General features: G+C 60.2%; 1 protein-coding gene across 15 annotated transcripts in view; it reads left to right on the plus strand.

Annotated features, from left to right (window-relative positions):
* RBFOX3 (RNA binding fox-1 homolog 3) overlaps positions 1 to 19,612 on the plus strand; it is a 140,283-nt gene that overhangs the window by 101,023 nt on the left and 19,648 nt on the right. For 11 of the 15 annotated variants that reach the window (XM_039562130.1, XM_039562135.1, XM_039562138.1 and 8 more), the window contains 2 exons: positions 8,294 to 8,338; positions 19,177 to 19,513. The exons of 1 other annotated variant lie outside the window; for it this stretch is intronic. In XM_039562130.1, coding sequence (XP_039418064.1) covers positions 19,412 to 19,513 — 102 coding nt within the window. In that variant the 5' untranslated portion in view covers positions 8,294 to 8,338; positions 19,177 to 19,411. Of the gene's footprint in view, positions 1 to 8,293; positions 8,339 to 19,031; positions 19,514 to 19,612 lie in introns of all 15 variants that reach the window. 3 more of the 15 variants (XM_039562137.1, XM_039562140.1, XM_039562142.1) reach the window with 3 other exon arrangements.

The following is a 19,612-nucleotide window of genomic DNA, read 5'->3' on the forward strand; positions in this document are numbered from 1 at the left end:
TCCAGTGGCAGATTACGGCAGAGTCCCTGCCAGCATCAGGATGAGTCTTTGGGGATTTAAAGTCACTTTTGCAGGAGCAGTGTGTATTTCTCTGCTCCTGGATGGATTCTCTGAGGGTGTTTTCAGTGCTGGAGGGGCTGAGTGATGCTGCTCTGCCACCAAAACTGGCCAGGCTTTGCCCGGTGCCCTTTGCTCACCTGGCCAAGGGGACGTGTGACCAGGATGCCCTGTAGCCCCTATCTGTGCCAGGCAGGCTGTGAGGAGAGGGTTTGTGTTCTCAGGAGCAGCAGCTTCCCTGGTGAGCACTGGCAGGTGGCTGGGTGGCCACTGGCCCACGGAGCAGCTGCCTGGTCAGCACATGCAGAGGGTCAGCAGAGCATCCCGGCAGCAAGGAGCGGGGGCTGTCACCAGCCCCGGGAAGCTGCTGGGGACCTCTCCTGCACTGCAGCAGGTGCTGTCACCCCGGTGCTGTCCATGCTCGCCCCGCTCCAGGCACAACGAGAGGCGAAACTGCGGAAGGTCGTCAAATCATTGTAGAGTTTAATATCCCCACAATGGGGCTGACATTTGTGTCGTTAATTCTAAAACACTTTATTTCTTCTCTGTTAAGTGAGACTCATTTTCAACAAGAGGAATAACTCTTCCTCCCTAACTGTGGACTCGTGTTTGATCGTTTCCTTCCCCATTTGGTTTTTGTTCCTGTCCTGGGAAGGTCAGTAAGATGGCAGGACAGAGCACTGTGCTGTGCCGGTGTTCCCTGTCCAGGTGATCCTGGTGTATCCCCACAGACAGGCAGCTCTCACTTTCTCTCCTCTGGAGTACACAGAGACCCGTGCTGCCCATGGGCAAGGTACAGGGAGTGGTTTGGGGACTTGGTGCCCAGGTGGTTTGGGGACCTGGAGCAGGGGTTGTTTGGGGACTCGGAGCAGGAAGGAGCATTCCCCCACCGTGCTGGGCCAGGGCTATCAGTTTTTTTAGCAGTCGATGGTATTGATGCCATGCTAGCTGGGGAGGCCACTGGAGGGCTGTTCTTCCAAATCATTACATTTAGAGCTGAACTATCCCCTTTTCATATAAATCCTGACAAATAAAGATAAAACAGGATCTTTCCCATAGAGGTGCAGCCCAGAGTCAGGATTGGCACTGTTTGGGGCGCCCGTGTCTTGGGATGGGCAAGGCCGGGAGCAGACGTGCCAGAGGCAGGAAAACTGCTCTAGAAGGACTGTCACTTTTGGGTCCCCTCTGCTGCATCTCTCAGTGGGATGGGAGACCTCCCAGTGGTCTTTCCATGCTTAACATCAGGGGGCACGGATAGACCCTAAATGTGACCATCCTGATGGCATCAGTGGGAGCAGGAGCACCCCAAGGCATCTGGGGAGCAGGACGTGCCTGTTTCCCTGGGGCTGGCATCCCCGCCCCTCCTGGTGCACACTGTGTCCTTTGGAGCTGGGCACGCAGAGCTGCTCCTGCCTGGGCACAGAGCTGAGGGCACCCACAGAGCACAGTGGCTGCAGATGGGCTCAGCAGAGAGGGGGCTCTTTCCATTTACTTCTGTAGTTTTTCATTTCAAGATGAAATTAAGCCACATAAAGAAAACCCCGACCTTTTTTTACAGCACTGCATCAGTACATCCCTTGAGGGGAAAACACTCACATGGAGGTTTTTTTGCACTTTGCTTGTCCTCGTGTCTCCGCTCGGCACTTTCAGAATGCTCGCCCCTGGCCAATTACCCGCGCACTGAGTTTGGTGCTTCGGGGTTTGTTTCTTTTCTTGCTATTGTTTCCAATCAATTTCACAGTAGGTTTGTGGTTGGGATAAAAGCCTCCCCTGCTCTCCACTCGCCTGGCTGCGTTTTGTGTCTCTGTGTCCCTGCTGATGCCACCCCGGGGTGAGCAGGGTGGGTGGGTGCTCCTCGTCCATGGCTCACCTACCTCTGCTCCAGGGCTCACCCCATGCCCAGGCTCCCTGCAGCCAGCCCCAATACCCTTGATCTTCTGTCGCAGTCTTGTCCTGCTCAGCTGCTCCATGTTCCTACAGGCTCCTCCAGCTGCTCTGGTCCCCCTGTCCCCACTGGCTCCATCCCAGGCATTCTCCTAGCTCCACATCCTGGTGTCATCCCAGAGTGGACCTGTCTCCTTGTGCCTTGTCCCACCAGGTTCTCACGGAGAGGTTGAGCCACAGGTTAATTTACAGCATGTGGGGAGCACGGAGGGGAAGAGTGTCTGCCCACTAAATAAGTCATGAAGCCAGATCCCAACAGCACAATTAGAATCCTCTGTTAATGATTATTTATGGGGCTGGGAATGCTTATTTAACCTGACTATATTAAATATTAAACCAAATTATAATATTTATACCGGTATTTACAACAAGAGGGGGCGGCGGGTGGCTGGGGCAGCGGCAGGTGAGTGAGTGAGGTGTGTCCAGTGCCAAAGGGGCTGTGGGCGGCACTCAGGAGTCGTGGGGACCAGAGGAGCAGTCATGGCTCTGTCCCTTACCCCAGCCTAGCCATAGCCTTTAATGTAAATGTCAGGAACACTGCTGGAGGAAGGGGAAGGACTTTTGGGTGGGAGATGGTGTCCTCTAAGAAAGAGAAATATCAGTCATCAACTGGGACAGTAGAAGCCAAGGGAACCCCTCAGCTGGTGTGGGGTCAGAGGGACGTGCTGTACCCAGAGCAGTGCTTTGCTGCTTTTTTTCCCCTTGGAGTTGGAGGTAACAGCTGGGCCTTGGAGTCTCCACTTGGGGCTCTCGCTCTCCCCACTTGGGGCTGCCAGCTGCCTGTGCCCGGTGGCTGCCACATGCTGGAATGCAGCTCCTTACGGCAGAGCCGTGGTTCCAGTGCCACTGGCCCTCGAAGCTGTAGGAGTTCAGAGCAGATCCCTCTGTGCTCCCGAGCTGCTGTGATTGCTGGTTCCGCAGCCCATTGCAGATAAAATGATGATTAAGGGGTCCCACCCTATAAGCAGACAACCATGTTGACCTTATTTAGGCTCCTAATCAATTTGCCCCTGGTGTGATTAATTGAGATGCTTGCCATTGATTTTCTGTGAGACAGGAGTGGCTGAGGTGGGATTCAGTGGGATGCCTGCAGGGAGATCTCTGCGGCGGGTGTGCAAGGCTGAGCTATGGAGTTGTCAGCCAGGCAGGCTTATCCCAGCTCTCCTCGGCCGTGGCTCCCAGGGAAGCCTCCCTGCTGCTGCCCATGGGAGGTGCGAGGGCTGGTCGTGGAGCTCCAGGTGGGCTTTGCACTCCCTGGGAGCCCTCCTGCATCCCAGGGACCTGGGAAGGATGATGTGCTCTTCTGAGTGAGCCGATAGCTTGGGAAAGAGTCCCCACAGCCAGTGCCACTGTCAAAGCCTCTGCAAGGGGTAGTGTGACACCTCCCCGAGTGTCCCCGATGGAGGTGCTGTGGGATCACCAAGCAGCACAACCCCATGTGAGCTGCTGGAGAGGGAAAGGCCCTGACCGGAGCCACCAGCTGGGGATGAAGGACCTACAGCACGGATGATTGGAAAGGATTTTCTAGCTAAATTGCTGAGCAGATGGATTTACTCTGGACTGGTCCTTGTGGACTCTGGAACGTTTTCTCTTCTGTCACAGTTCCTTTTTATGACCTGCCATTTGCTTCAGCAAGCAAGAAGTGAGCCCTTGGCATCCAGCTCCTGCTCCGGCTGCAGTTCAGGAACGCAGCGGCTTCACTGCTGGGAGCCACGGCTCCTTTTCAGGAAAGCGCTGGGGCCTGGCAGGATGCCCCTGCCCACTCTGACTCCCCGGGCACGTGGGGGCTGACAGGGCCCGGAGGGGTGGGAAGGGGCAGCACTGGCTGGGGCAGAGGAGCTGGCAGCTGCCGGCTCTGGGGGATGCTGTGCCAGAGATACGGCCGCGGGTTTATAATGAATGGCGACAGTCATTACAGTGACCACCTGCAGCGGGTGCACATCTGGCAGGGCTCCAGATGGGAGTCCGTGGCGCAGGGGAAGAGTGAAGCCCCATCCTGGCTTGGCAGGATCCTCTGTGGTGGCAGCATGGGCAGCAGGACAGTGGTGACTCCAGGGAGGGGACTGGGTTTTCCCCTCGCTCTGGCGTCAGAGCTTCCATGCAGTGATTCCGTCATTGGCACTTCCACATGGTGATTCCACTGGCTCTTTTGGCTTCTACTGTCCCAGCTGATGACTGATATTTCTCTTTCTTAGAAGAAGGGGGAGGACGACACCATCTTCCACCCAAAGCCCTTCCCCTTCCTCCAGCAGCGTTTCTGCCATTTACATTAAAGGCTATAACGGGTTGGAGTAAATGGAGCAGGTTTGCAATTAGTTTTCCAAGTACTTATCTCATTAAAGTAAATGAATTATTGATTTAGTGACACTCATGCTTTTAGTGAGCGGCACAGTGCCATCCCTGCTCTGTTGCTGGCTCCCTGCAGCCGGCCCTTGCACGCCTGCTCCCGTGAGCACACGTGTATGGGCACGTGGGCAGCGAGTGACCGCTCTGCCTCCTCCTTGGCTTTGGAGCCAAGGCAGCCAATGCTGGGCATGACTCATGTCCGTGGGAGCAGGAACGTGGCAACGTGAGGGACCCTGTTGAGGTGTGGCTGGGAGCAGAGCCTGCGGGGCGGGATGGGCTGGGGCCCTGCTGGCTGAGGGCTATGGCCTGGAATGCTGCTGTGGACATGGCAGCTGTGCCGGGACACCTCCTGCCAACCCATCCGCGCTCTGCAGTGGGAGGGAGGAAGGCAGCTCACCCGTGCCACCAACGCTTGGCTCGCTCGGGGTCTGTTAGTGCAGCACAGGGCTGGCGTGGGGCTGCCAGGCAGTGTGAGGGGACCGGAGCTGCCTGTGGCTCCTCCAGCCATCCCGACACTTGCAAGGGCATGGAACAGGATGTGGGGGGGTTACTCAGGACTAGCAATGTCTGGCAGAGTGTCGATGCAGGAGGATGAAGCACTGATGGGCTGTGCTGGAGCCAAATACTCATGGCTGAACCTGCCACCCCCAGCTAGCTGCTGATTCAGCGCGTTTGCGCCTCTCTGTACAGAGATTTAATCTCTCCTGTAAGATAAAATACTCCTTTAATGGAAACCTGCCTGCTCTGAGCTGCCCCTTGCCACTGTCCGGGCAGGAAAGGCTGCACTGTCCTGCTGAGGCTGTCGATGCTGGCAGCACAGCCGGACACGCTCCCGTGTAGCTCCTGTGTCCCGTGTTGAGGGGGCTGGGATGAGGGGCTGTGGGAGGGATGCCAGTGGGATGAGCCAGGAGTGCCAGACTCCTCCGGTGGTGCCTGCTGTGCCAGCCGGTGCCACGTGGCTCTGCCGGTGGGTTCCATGAACGACTCAGGCGCTGGAAGTGCTTTGATCTCCTCGCCGGCAAGAAGGAGGTGGTGATGCCACAGGAGCCGCAGTCACCGGGTGGGAGGAGGTGCCAGTGACCAGCAGAAATTGCAGGAAGGATTTCGGCTGGGAGGTTCACAGCTGTTGCTCAGGCAGAGTTTGGTGGCCAGCGATGCTGGCAGGGGCTGTGCCGAGTGTCGCAGTGCCGCACGCTCACCTCTGCCCCCGAGGGACCCGCACGGGAGCTGGTGCTCAGCCCTGTGCCGGGCCCCTGCCGGGCCCCACAGCCATATCAGGGAGGGGCTTCCCAAAGTGGGGACAGCGCCATGTGTTGGTCCTGTCCCCAGGATGGGACTGCTCTTTCCAGACCTGAGCTGCTGGTTGGAGGACTCTCCTGAGCAGTCCTAGAGCTGTCCTGGTGGTGGTCCCTTACCTGTCCCACCAGGGCTCCTCTGGGCGCTGCCCGAGCATCTCGTGTCTCAGCTCTTGGCCAGCAGTGTGGATCGGCCCTGGCTTGGCCACGGGCAGAGAGGGACAGTGGGGAAACGTCTCCTGAGAGCTGCTGTGCCGGAGCCAGCCTCTGCCCCAGCCCCAGCCCCTGCCCCTCCTGCCCCTGCCTCCAACGCTGCTGGGAACGGGATGTTTTATATTCCTTAGCTGAAAAAAAAATCCCTTCTCATTTAATTAAAAATGTTGACATTGTGCCTGGCCATCCCACCCGCCGGAGAAGGTGGTTATAAATTAAACATTAAACCTTTAATGGCCCATAAAGAAATATTCGCTGCTGTTCTGTATATGGGGATATAAATAGAGAGGGCTGTGGGGGGAAGGGTGGGACATTATTGTTCCTCAGCCAGATAATCTTTGCTAATGAATTTAATTAAAAGAAAAATTAATTTAGGATTTTTGGTGGAGGGAACAGGGTTAAAATGTACTTTGAGAAACTACTAAGAAGTTTCCCAGCAGATCAGAACCAGGCCTGCCTCAGGTTGCAGCATGGGGATAAGGAGTTTTGAGGCACAGCTTTCATGGGATCCGTGCAGCTGGGTGACACGGGTTGCATTTCTTGTGCAGACCCCATGGTTCACATCCGGGTGGTTTTAGCTGGGTTGGGATCACCTGTTCTGGCAGCGGGTCTCTTTGAGCCTTTGCGAGGTTCCAGGTAGAGCCAGTCAGCCCGGACCTCTGCCAGAAAAGCAGACTGGAGCAAGAACCCCCCAGTAATGCCCAGAGCTGCTCCTGCCTGCCTCCCATCAGTGCTCTGCCAGGGATTTCCCTCTCCCACTCTGGCACATACAGACAGGGAGGCTCTGGCTGAGCATCCTGCTCCCTGCAGTGCTGGGACCACCAGAGATTTCTGCCTGGGCTGGAGCCGGGCTTGGCGATTCCCTGTCTGTGCCAACAAGCATGGCACATCCCAACTGAGGCACATCCCGGCTGCCGGGCCCCATGTTGCTGTGGGGAGCTTCTCAGAAGGCGCCTTCCTTGGGAAATGCGTTTGGGAAATGCGGCGTTACCCATCGCTGAGCCTCCCCCAGGAGTGTGCGGCATCAATTATTCATTGCAGAACAGGCAGACTGGGCTCCCAGCACTCCCAGCACTCCCAGCCCCGCTGCCAGATTGCTCTGGGCCTGCTGTGCCGTCTCCTGATCCCAGCCGGGATCCTGGTGGGCGCTTCCTTGGCGAAGCTGTGGAAGAGCTCAGGAGCGGTGGCTGGGGGGCAGGCAGCTCTGCCAGGCCTGCAGGTGCAGGGCTGTCACCACGCTGCCGGGAACCAGGGAGTTCCCAACCATCTTTTTTAGGACACCCACGTCCCACAGCTGGGTCTGCCCTGGCCTGGGGGGAGGGGAGACCCCCAGCCTGGCGAATGCATCGTGCTGGGTGAGAGTGTTTGGAGGGTTTTTATCATAAGAGTGCTAATGGAAGTCAGCACCAGCCTAATGAGCTGTACTCCTCCATGAATCTGATTCATTGAGGCAGGAATTACCATAATTGATTATCCTGCTGCGCGGCTGAGAACCGTGTTTGCTAACACGAGTGCCTGGGAGCAGTCTCTGTGCTTCCTGAGCTGCCACCAGAGCGGCCTCCGGACCCTCCGTGGGCCATGTGCTTGCTGGGATCAGCCGTGAGCCTGGAGCAGCGTCCAGGCACGGGACCCACGCTCAGCACCCTCATCTTGGGGTGCTGCTCCTGCAGTGGGGGCTGAGCATTGCAGCTCCGCGATGGGAGCAGAGCTGTTGGGCAGGTGGGACTCAGCACTTTCAGGCCTCCAAAGCAGCGGGTACAGACACACACAGCCCCCCCTCATTTGTTAACCACTCCCGGCATGTATCAGCCATTCTCATTATTTCTGAGGGTCTAACATGATTGATGAATGTTTGCGTTGGCCATGCTGTGAAAGCCAATTAGTTGAAGTGCAGCTTTCAGGAAGTTTTCTTTGAAATTTGGCTTAATTTCCAAGAAGTGCCCAGAGCCAGGACAGCAGCGGAGCCGTGTGCCGCAGGGATCGCTCTCACAGGAGCGTGTCACTGTGCTGGGGTGGGCAGAAGGTTTGGGACGCACCAACCCAGGCGTGCAGCCAGTGCTTCGATGACAGCTGTGCCCTGTCCCACCCCGTGGGGGTGTGTGGGGCTGTGCTTGCAGGGCTCTGGGGGAGTCGAGGGAGGGGCCCGTGGTCTGTGGGAGTTGGGTTGGGTTCGAGGTGCACTGGTGAAGCTGAAGGGCGTGGGGGGGTTCCTGTGCCCATCACCCTGGGCATGGTGCTGGTGGGCTCCATGGGCTGAGCCCCTGGCCTGGCCACCAGCTCCTGACCAGCACAGACTTCCCAGTGCCCGGGGAATAACACTCACGTCCGTGCTCATATCCCAGCGTTGTGCCGTCGATGAACAGACGGCATTGACTGTAACAGGTTAGTGATGATGATCATTGATTTTCATTCTTACTCTTCTTCCCTGTCTTTTCTAGAGAGCCCAGTGCAAGCGCCGCGGGAGGAGCTGGGCTGAATAAAAGGTATGGAGGGTTCGGATCCCAGTGGCTGCATTGGGCTCTGCCTTGGCTGCTCCCGGGGTCCCTCCTGCATGCTAAACCTGCATGTGTGGGGCTGGCAATGGGTGCTTGACGTGAGGCCAGCCAGAGCAGGGCAGCACCCTCAGCCTGTGGCACAGGGATCAGGCAGGGGCTGGTGGGCACAGAGCCATGCATGGGGGAGGGACAGGAGGAAGGCTGCCCACTCCCCTCTGCCAGTGGCCCCCGGCTCCCCCCGGTGTTGAGCCCCCACGCAGGTGTGACGTGAAGACGTGAATCCTGCGTGAGGAGAGCTGAGACTGACGTGCCTGTGAGTGTCTGTGTGTGCTGACTTGCTGTCTGTCCATACTCTGTGCGACTCCCTGGAGAAGACAGGGACCCTGTCCTTACTGGGGGCAAAGAGCAGCCCACAGCCCCATTCTGTCCCTGACCTGGCAGTTGCCCACTGCAGATGTTTGTCCCCAGGGTTCTGGGAGGCATCACAGCAGCTCACAGTGTCCCCAGGCTGAGGCAGGTCATGTGTGATGTGTGTGGAAGGTGGGCCAGACCAGATGCCCTCTGCCAGCCTGGTGCCCACTGGTCAGGTGTGGATGGCTCCTTCCTGTCCTACCCTCACGTTGCTGGACTTCACAGCAGTGGGAGGATCCCATCACGGAGGCGACTCCACATCCCCCCAAGGTCTGTCCACTGAGTGCAGTACAACCCATGCTCCCCCGTCAAAGCCAGTGGAGCAGAGGAGCAAAGAAAGCTGAGGGGCTGGAGAGGATGAGTCTGGTGCATCCATTGCTCTGGGCCCTGGCATGGGCTGGGGGTGCCAGTGGGACCAGGGGATGATGGGGGCCAAGGCAGCGGCACTGTGCTACAGGAGCTGCCAACATGCAACACAATGAAGAGGTGTCTGGCAGGGGAACGCTCCCGTCCTTGGCACATGCAGGACAAGGATGGAGGTCACCTGCTGGGAGGGGACTGGGGTCTCGAAGGGTCCTGAGATCCTGTGGGAAATGTGGAAAAAGAGCTACTAGAAGGAGCAGAAAGGCTGGGTGGGAGCAGCGCTTGCAGGCAGCATGAGCCAGGATGAATGGGATGAAGGCGGGGCTGTGGCTGTGAGCCTGGGGGGCATGTGCTGGTCAGCCACAGTGGGGAGGGCTGTGCGGCCGGGGCTGCCCCCACCTCCGGCACCCGTGTCTTTACTGATGTCTTGGTGGTTCGCTTCCTGTACTGAGGCGAGGGCTTTGCTCCCTCCCAGTGTCCTGCTGTGTGTGGGGTCGGAGGTCACACGTCAGTCCTGGGGCTGCCGGGGACTGCAGGTGCCAGAACGCACTGGGCTGTGGCCACTGGTTGTGTCTGGAGAGCTGTGTCCACGGGGGAGGGGAGGGCAGTGGGGTGGGTGTCCTGTGGCTCAGCTGCCCCGTGCCCAGTCTGGGTGGGAGGTTTGGGATGTGCCACAGGGGCTCTGGGCTCTGTTTGTGCAGCTGTGGGGGGCTGCAATGGGAGAGGGTGGAATGGTGCTGGGAAGAAAGCTGGGGAGGTGCTCCTGCTGCTGCCTCTGCCCTGGCTCCAGGACAGTTCTGCTCCCTGCCCAGTGACCCCCCAGGTTTTGTCTGCTGGTGATGGAGGGGTTCCATTCTGCTGCACTGGGCCCCTCTGTCTGTCCCATACAACAGGGCTGGGGGGTCTGGCAGTCTGGGGGGGACCCCAAGTCGCAGCTGGCGCTGCATTTACAGGGCACAGAGAGAGAGAAAAGGGTTTGGATCACTGAGATATAAGAGGGAGCAGGGAGCCCCCTGCCCCAGCTGCCTGCAGTGGTGCCTCTGCTGCTTTATCACCCTCTCCTGGTGCTGAATTATTGAGAGTGTTGCTCTCGTTTATTGCTGTGCTGGAGGAGAGCTGCCTCCAGCCTGGTGCTGCTCTGAATATGATTATGGGGCTGGAGATGTCAGAACCAGCTGGGCCACGGAGACCAATCTGCTGCCCCCCTCACTCCTCTGCTTCCCTTATCCTTATTTATTCCCTCACTACCATGCCTGGTTCAGTGCTCATGGTCCCCTTGCTCCTTCCACCGCACCATGCCCCTGGAGGACAGAGATTTAGTGCCTGAGGAGCAGCATTGCCTGGCTGCCGAGCCTGCACTGTGTGCCAGGGGCAGCTGGGGTTTGTGTCCAGGACCCCCTGACTTATCCCCATGGGCCGCTCCATGGCCAGCTCTTCACTGTGTCCCCTGTCCGGTCCTGCTGCTCTGTCCTGGGGTTCTGCTGGGGGGACAGTGCTGAGGCTCAAAGAACGAGTGGCTGCCCTGGCATTGGTGGGGATTTCTGGGTGCCCTCTCGTGCAGGCCATGGTGGCCACATCCCGGGCTGCATGGACTGTCCCCATTGCTCCCCACTGCACACGGGGGCTGGTGGCTGCTGGCTCTGTCCCCCTCGGGCCACTGCTCGGCTGCTCCCAAAAAAGGGGGGGACGCTGGGCCTCCCAGGACAGATTATCGCAGCCGGACCACGGCTGAGCATCCCTGCCTGCCAGGACCAGCGATGGGAGCAGGGGGTTATGGAACCCTCTGCGGCCGGTGGGGGCCGAGAGCCGGCTGGCACCTCGGAGGTTAACTGTGAGCGGCGGATTCCCTTATTGACAGGGTAGCTTGAAAAATGCTGAGGCAGGACATCGGCTCCTCGGAGTGTCAGCGGGAGCCCACGCTGCGCCAGCCGAGCGCCCACACTGCCGCTGCCGTGGCCCCCAACGCCCAGCCTGGTCCCGGACCCTCTCCCCAGCACCCCTCTCGCCCCTGGGGCTGGCGTCCCCGCACACGCTTGTCTTTCCCTTTGCTCCTCGAAGGCACTGGAGAGGATTTAATTTTTTTCTTCCTCTCGCATTTTTCCCTGGGGTGGATAAGGCACTGCCCGCCGGGGCTACCCCGCGGCTGCCGTCCGGCCCCTGCCCTCCGAAGCAGCATGTCGGAGGCCGGACGCCGGCTCTGAGCCGCGGGCGAGCGCTCACGCCGCGAGGGAGGGAAGTGAGCGCGCAGGGCTCCGGGACCGCCGGCCCTCGGCGCTGGAGCCCGACAGCCGGAGGGGACAGAGCCCACCCACGAGGAGCGGTGGCCAGTGCAGCCCGCGTCGGGAGCAGCCCATCGCCCTCCCACCGACCCCCCGCAGAGCGCCTCAGCCCCCGCCGCTGACATGATGATGTATTTTTGGGTAGGTACCGCCGCCAAGGGTGGGCACTTCCCTCCCTATCTGCTGAGGCTTCGCTCAGGATTGGGGTGGTTTTGCACCGTTGCCGCTCCTTGGCTGTGCCACTGTCCAGGGAGAGCTTCCCCCTCTGGTCAGCCACTCACTGCCCACGGCTGGCAGCAGCAGGCAGGGGATGGGCTGCAGTGCTGGAGACAGGCCTGGCGTTGGGAAGGAACAGGGCAGCGGACAGGACTCCCTGCCTGGACACTGTGGCCTTGTCCCTGCTGAGGGCACCCGCAGCTGCCCTCCTGCCTCTGCACTGCTCTGTCCAAGCCCCCTGTGGTGCTGGCCATAGGCAAAAGCTGCCTCCTCTGCCCAGCACCAAACCCTTGCCCCAGCTGTACTTTGGTGGTCACTGGTGGGCTCCGGCGCCCGCCCGGGGGCTGTCCTGGGAGGGGGCACGTGTCTGTGGTGATAGTGGGACATTCAGGTGATGGGTCTGTGCGGAGCAGCAGCCCCCTCTCACGGGGTCTGCGCCCCATGTGTGCCCACCCAGGATCTTGACAGATGCTTGTGGGGCAGCCCCCATATTTGATCCCAGGCCTGAAATTCCTGGGGCTACAGAGGGAAACCTACCGTGGGGACCCTGAGCCCCCTGAGATCCCCTTGTGGACCCCAAAGTCCCTCCACAGCAGTCCCTGCTCAGGGGTTTTGAGGCTTGGGGGGACTGCATAGTTTTGTGCCCCGACTGAGCCGAGAGTGAGGCATGGCTGGGGAGTGGGCTGGGTGCAGGGGGCTCAGCTCTCCCTGCACTAGTGGAGCACACAGGCCATGGCTGGAGGGGGGACAGGCTGAGACCTACCCGGCCATCTCAAGAGCTTTGTGCAGAGATGGAGAGCGAGGGATGTGACAGGGTCTGTCCAGGCCCTTTGCTTGGGGCCAGGACAATGAATGTGGATGTGAGCCCCGGTCTGGGTGCAGCTGGGACAGTGAGCAGAGGGGAAGGGGCTGGAGCCAGCAGTCCCCCATGGAGCTACACTTCCTCCTCAGAGCTGCAAGAGCTGGGCTGTATCAGGCTCTACACCATCCAAGGGTCTTCCCATGGCATCCCAGCCCACCACCTGGGGCTGAAAGCACCAGCTCCTTCCACCTGCTCCGTCCCGCTTCCTCAGAGATGGAGAGGGGCTGGGGGCTGCAGCAGTCTGATGGGGGTTACATGCTCCAGGGAGTTGTGCTTCCCTGGATTTGGGAGCAGGGAACAGAGTGAGCAGAGGCAGGGAAAGGGGGATGCGCGGCAAGGAGCTTATGGGGAGGAGGAAGAGGATAATGCGAATTCATTGTTTCTCAGGGAAGCAGCTTTCAGGTGTAAGGTGCTTTGTCATGAGGGATGTCGGTGCTGCCACGGCTCCAGAGCCTGTCGAGGCTGCCAGAGCCTCCTGCCTCGGTGCTAACTCTGCTCAGGGACTTAATGACCCACCACAGCTGCGAGAGCAAAGCAGAGCTTCTGCTCCCGGCTCCGTTGGTGCCGTGGGGCTTTGCAGAGCACAGCCGAGCAGGCACAGACAGCGTGGGGTGCCCGTGCCCATGGGAGCTCCAGGCACAGCTTCCCACACCGCACTGGCTCTGGGGCAGTGGCGCTCCAGGGTCTCTGTTCCCTGTCCCATGTGGTGCACAGAGCCAGCCAGCCTGGGATGGCTGGTCCTGGCACCGCACGGTGGCATCCCCAGCTCTGCTGGGAAGGGCAGGGCGAGGGCTGTGCTCCTGGCAGAGCAGTGAGCGTCATTTCTTGGCATCGTGGGCGTCTCTCTGTCGTGGTGTGGGAGGAAGCGGAGGGTCTGGTATCCCTGCATGGCGCGAGCGCTGTGGTGGCCAGCGGCAGCCAGTGGCTCAGTCATCAACACCTCAGTGGGCTGAGATGCCAAAGCAAAATGTCTTTAAATGAACAGAGAAATAATTTAATTCCACAGAAATTAAGAGTGTGTGGGGCAGGGGAAGGAGGAGTCTGTAAATACTCTGATTTATAAAGTTTGCCCTGGGTCACAGCGCCTGTTTAACACTAAGATCCTGTTTGTGCATTTAAAAAATCTTATTATGAGGATGAAGTGTTTGCTTCTGGAGTGCCTCCAGCCTGGTGCTCCCCCGTGCCCACCTCACCTCTCACCTGTCTGCTGCTCAGATGGGTCCCAGCCCACACTGGCAGTGCCACACTCACCCCTGCTTGGGGTGGCTTGGACCCCCTCCTGTTGTGTCCCATGTGCTGGCACCCTAGGGGCTGCTGCTAAAGCCCCCCGGCAGCCTGTGAGGCACAGCCACCTGCCAGTTCAGAGGGCTCGTTTTCTTGGGAACCCTTTGTCAGGCAGTGGAGCGGGTCTCAGGGAAGAGGGGGGCTCTGGGAATGCGGCATTTCGCGTTCCTGGTCTGCAGTTGCTCCTTCCTTGCATCATCCTCCATCAGTCCTGCGTCACCCTCCATCATTCCTTCCTCCTTCTTGTGCTGTGCTGGGCCTCGTGGTGGTGGTGGCCCCAGCCTTGGTGGTGGCTCTGGCCCCAGCAGTGGTGGCCGTGGCCCCAGTGACCCTGCAAGCACAGTACAGCCGTTTCCCCTGCTATGGCCCCCCGGCGCTGCCCACCCAGCCTGTAAGCTCGAGGTGCTCAGCAGCAGCTGCTCTGCCACGGTGCTGTTGCTGCAGTTTAATTCTCATTAAATCCAGGGAGCCTAATTGCCATTTCATGTAAATATTTTGTCAAGTGAAAGGGCTTCAGGAAGGGTGGTGCAGGCAGAGGCGAGGAGCCAGGCACAGTGACAGGCTCTGGCTCATCCTGCCCAGCCAGGGGTGTGAGCTGTGTCCCAGTGGGAGCTGCCGTGTCTCCTGCAAGGAGCCAGAGTGCAGATGTGACTGGCTGCTGGAGGTACCTGTGCCCCAGTTGTTCGTGCTGGTTGATGGGGGACACGGGACGGCTACAAACAGGTGCCATTTTATGGAGAGCACCAAGGGTCCCGTCCAGGTTTTTTTCCCTGGATCCCATTAAACTTCCATGTGCTTTCCCTGCATTCCTGCTCCCCTCCTACTGCCACAGCTGCTGTCTCAGATACTGGCTGTGGTTTGGTCACAGTCCCCTCCTCACCTGGTGAGGTCATACCTGGGTGCTCCATCTTTGGGAATTCAGAGCAGGCAGTGTCTCCAGTGACCTCTGAGAGCTGCTGGAGGAGGAGGAGGAGGAAGAATCAGGGAAAGATGGAGAGGTTTAGCAGGGTGCCAAGGAGGCTTGTCAGTCCCTTCTCACTGTCCTAGTCTGTTCCCCATGCTGGGGCCATCCCTATGTCTGAGGTACTGGTGATGTGGGACCTTCCTTGCCGCATGAATGTTCCTTGTCACACAGCAGCTCAGATCTGTCAGTGCCTTCATCTAATTGCTTGATGTCTATGAATAACTACTAATGAGCTTTTAATTAATGAATGCCACGGCTTGGGGGCATTTTGGAGTGGGTGGGAGGAGAGGATTAGGTTGGTACCGCTGTCCCTGGGTGCTGGTGGGCCACCAGCACTGCACTCACAGGATGACCCCAGGGAAGCTGGAGCACCTGATCTCACCGGTCCAACCTCAACAGCCCTTGTGGCAGAGCTTGTGTCTTGCCTGATCTGCAGCCCTCCTTGGCAGCTCTCCTGAGTGTCAGCATCTGGCTTTGCCCTGTAGGAGTGTGCTGCAGGGACCACGGAATCCTATTAAACACTGGACACTGGCAGCCCCTGGGACCCCCAGTTCCCCCATGGCTGTGCATTGTGCCCCCACAGCAGGTCCATGGGCACTGCATCATCCCTCTCTGCTGGGAGAGGATAGCCGCAGGTCCCGGTGGTGCCAGCCACTGGATTTCCCATTGCATCCTGTGGGTCAGAATCCGGACATGGAGCTGAGACAGCCCTGGGCTGGCAGCAGCTCTGACGTGTGCTCAGGGCTCAGTGCAGCATGTGCAGGGCCCTTGGCACCTGGATGTGCCGCAGCCGTGCTGCACCGCCGACCTGCCTGACACTGCCTGCTCCGCGGGGCTGGAGGGACGGGGCTCCGGACACACCTCTGCACCTTGTTCTTGGTAGATAGTTTCCAAATGCTGGAGTGTGCCTTGGAGGGGAGCTGAGCTTTTCTGGCATTTCCTGAGGAGCCGGCAGCACTGAACTGGCTGCCTTGGGCACCTCCCAACAGCTCTCGGCTGCGCGGCAGGGACATTCCGGGGGCCTGGAGCAGCCAGATGTGCTGCGCTGTCCCTGGCAATTCCCGCAGTGGTTTGAGGGGTGCATGCCCACCAGTGCTCCCAGTGCAGGCTTTGTCTCTTGGCTCCAGCACCAGAACAGTGGCCAAGACCACTCCTGTCCCAGTGCCATGTTGTTCTCACTCTTCCAGAAAACAAAACCAAGGAGCCCTGACGGCTTCATTTTAAATAAATAAAAAACTGAGAATTGTGCTGATTTGAAGGAAAGGCAGCCCCATCCTGCGCGGGGGAGCGCAGCGCCAGCCCAGCCCCGAAGGGCAGAGAGAGATGTGCTGAGAACTGCAGCCCTGTGCAACTTCAGCCTTTGATCGTATATCTCACACGTGCCCTTTGCTTTCCCTCTGCTGATATTTATTAGGTTTAATTTTACTGGGACACGGCTGTAAGTGAGACAGATGGAATGGGGTCTGTGCGCCTGGTGAACACATCTTAATTAAACAGATAAATAAACTTTCATTCCAGGAGGCTTCAGTTTCGGAGGTGCTCCTCTGGGGCTGCGGCTCTGCGGGGCTGGGCACAGCCCTGGTGCCACCACCAGTGCTGGTGGCTGGGACTGTGGCACAGTGTCACCGGGAGCAGCAGAGTGAGGAAAACAGCCAGTGGTGGCCAGCGAGGTGTTCCCCACTGGAGCTGACTGGGGGGGTTTGTGGCGCTCTGCCCGGCCAGTGTCCCCCGGGGCTCCCCACTGCAGAGGGGCATCTCTGCAGCCAGGCACACGTTGGTGATGGCGAGAGGAGGGAGAAAGGAGACTCCAACATTCCTCAGCTCCCAGAGCTCTGCCCATTTCGCTGCTGGCTCAGGACAGTGCCAGCACTTGTGGTGCTGCCACCGGCCAGGAATGCCTTTGAGTCACCCTGGCCGGAGCCGGCGCAGGGAAGGATGGGCAGATTACCTCATCCTGGAGCCAGTTCCCGCCTCACGTGGTTTGCTTAGTTGGGCACCGCAAGGCCAGTGTGCCAGGCAGTGCCCTGCCGTTGTCACCTCCAGGAGCTGCAGTGGAGCCAGGCCGGCCCAGGGCCTTTGGAGCTGCCTGTTGGCTTGCTCAAGGTGTCCCTTGCCCTGTGCCAGGGTCTGTGTGGTGCTTGGGTGCGTGCAGGTTCCTGGGGGAGCCCCTCTCCCCTCAGCTGTGCGAAGGGCTGTGGGAGGACGCACTTGTCCCTTTCAGAGCTGTCCCACATCCTTCCCCAGGTGCTGGAGTGCACAGGAGAGTGCGGCACCAGGGGCATGGGGGTCCCTGGGAAGGGGAGCTGGAGACTAGCAGGAGTGTGGGGTCTGAGCACCACGGTGTGCTGAAGGGGCCACTGCATCTGTCATGGTCTTTGGAGCTGGAGGGGGACACCATGGTGGGACACCCACAGGGAGCAGTGCCCAGGGATGCTGTAGGCAGCAGATGTCACTGCTGGACCTTTTTGACGTCCGGTACCACAAGGTGGTGGTGGTGACAAAGCCTCCCCCTGGCCTGGCATCCCCTCCCCGGTTTGGCAGCTTGTGGTCCCTTTGGAGTGTAGTCCCCCCAAGTCTCAGGACCCCCTGGGAGGGGCTACCACCCCCTTGGCCCCAGGCACCTCTTTCTCAGGATGGCTCTTCCTGAGTTGTTTGCAGCAGGTTTTCCCTGTGGCTCTGGGCTGGCCATGCCACACACTGCTGCTCTGGAGTGTCTGCAGCAGAAGTGGTAACTGCTGCGAGTGTACCAGGACACTGCAGCATGTCACTCTGCCTGGGGATACTGTGGAAAATCCCAGCTCCAAACGGCTGGTCGTGTGCTGGAGGCTCCGGCAGAGACGGAGCATCAGCAGCTGCTGGCACAGCCCTGCCTTTGTGCATCACATTTGGCCAAGATGGAAACTGAGCTGAGCCCAGGTTTTGTTTCCCACATGCCCCAGCACAATGCCATCCTGGCAGCCTTGGCACTGCCATGGCTCCAGAGCCGGGCAGGATGCAGCGCCAAGGCATGGGGCACCAGGGGAGGACCCCCATGGCAGTGCCGGGGCTGCTGCGGGGCCCTGAGGGTGGAGGTGCGAAGTGGGACAGGGACCCGAGCGAACACGTGCGTGCGCCCACGCCGGCTGTCCCTCGCGGGCACTGGCACGTAGGCTATTGCCATGGCAGCTGTGACAGCCGTGAGTGTGGTGTGGATGCGTCAGGGCTGCTGGCAGCACCGCAGGCCCCCTGGAAACACCAAAACACCTCTTGAACTCTGCCAGGGCTGACCCCTGCCCACCAGCGGGTGGTTCTTGGGGCAGAGGGTCCCCATCACTCTGGGGAGCGCAGGGAAGCCCCCGCCAGTGCCAGCCACCCCAAGGCACAGGGCTCCCCGCAGCCCTCCGTGCCTGTGGGACTGGCAGGCGGGTGAGGGGCTCACAGGGCCCTGCCTGGGACTCTCACACTTTGACAGGGTTGAGCACCGGGGCATGCAGGCAGCGGTGAGGCTGCGGTTCGTCCGGCAGGGAGTGCTGCGGGCTGCCGGCCCTGCCCGCGGTGGCGCAGGCCGTGGCGGCGCGGGGCTGTGGGGCCGTGAGGGGCTGTGATGCCGTGAGGGGCTGTGATGCCGTGAGGGGCTGTGGGGCTGTGAGGGGCTGTGGGGCCGTGAGGGGCTGTGATGCCGTGAGGGGCTGTGGGGCTGTGAGGGGCTGTGGGCCGTGAGGCGCTGTGATGCCGTGAGGGGCTGTGATGCCGTGAGGGGCTGTGGGGCTGTGAGGGGCTGTGGGGCTGTGAGGGGCTGTGATGCCGTGAGGGGCTGTGGGGCTGTGAGGGACTGTGGGGCTGTGGGGCGCTGTGGGGCCGTGAGGGGCTGTGGGGCCGTGAGGGGCTGCGGGCGGGCGCGGGCCGGTGGCTCCGGGGAGGCGGAGCTGGGGCTGCTGCATGGCTCCAGCGGCCCCGGCAGCCGCGGCGGCTCCCGGCGAGAGCGTGTGCACGTGTGCGGCGGTGTGTGCATGGGGGAGCCCCCGGCAGCCCTGCCACCACCGCGGGGGCTGCCGGCTGGAGCTGCCGCTGCTCGGCACGGCTTCCCGCGGCACCCGTGCTGCACCACCGAAACTCCTGGTAAGACCCTTCCTCCCCTGGGAGCCAGCACCGGGAAGGGAGACGGCTCTGCCCGCTCGGCCCCATCCTGCCCGGCTGCTTCCCCAGCGTATGGCCGGGGTGGCGAGGGCGGCGGGGAAGCCATCTGCGAGCGGCGGCGGTGGAGGGGTTAAGTGCGGGATCAGCTGTTCTCATGTCATTACGGATTCTCTTCATTTTATACAGAGCTCTGTTTGATGTCTGAATGCACAGGGGACTCCCCCTCCTCCTCCAACTCCCACCCCTTTTATTTCGCTCCCGAGCCCTCTCTCCTTCCTCCTCCCCTTCCTTTCTCTCCCGCTCCGCTCTGGCTCACGCACACCCTTTGCAGACCGTGCGCTCAGTGCCAGTGTCTAATGGCCCCGAAGTGAAGAGCCAAGCGCTGCTCCGGCGGCGGCGCGGCCGGCCTGTCGCAGATGAACCCTCCTAACTAGCGCCGAGGGGTCGGGAGGGACGGCGAGGAGGGGAGAGCCCGAGGGGCCAGCCGGGAAGACGAGGATAGCGGTGGATAGCAGTGTGCAGAAGAGGACGGACCCGCGAACAGCTCCACGGCTACCTGTCGACACATGCTGTGCTCCATGGCTAACTCGGGCTGCCTCCTTGTCTCCAACTCAGGCATGCTTCCTCACTCTCTCCCCTGTCCTCCAGCCTTCCTCTACCTCCAACAGGTAAGCCACCCTCTCCGGGGGATTTTTTTGCTTTCCGGTTCACACGTGTTTCTGGCTGGTTCCCTCTTGGCAGAGGGTAAGAGCTTGACAGCTTCCTCC

Source organism: Corvus cornix, chromosome 18, assembly GCF_000738735.6.
Source record: "Corvus cornix cornix isolate S_Up_H32 chromosome 18, ASM73873v5, whole genome shotgun sequence".
Taxonomy (NCBI): Eukaryota; Metazoa; Chordata; class Aves; order Passeriformes; family Corvidae; genus Corvus; species Corvus cornix.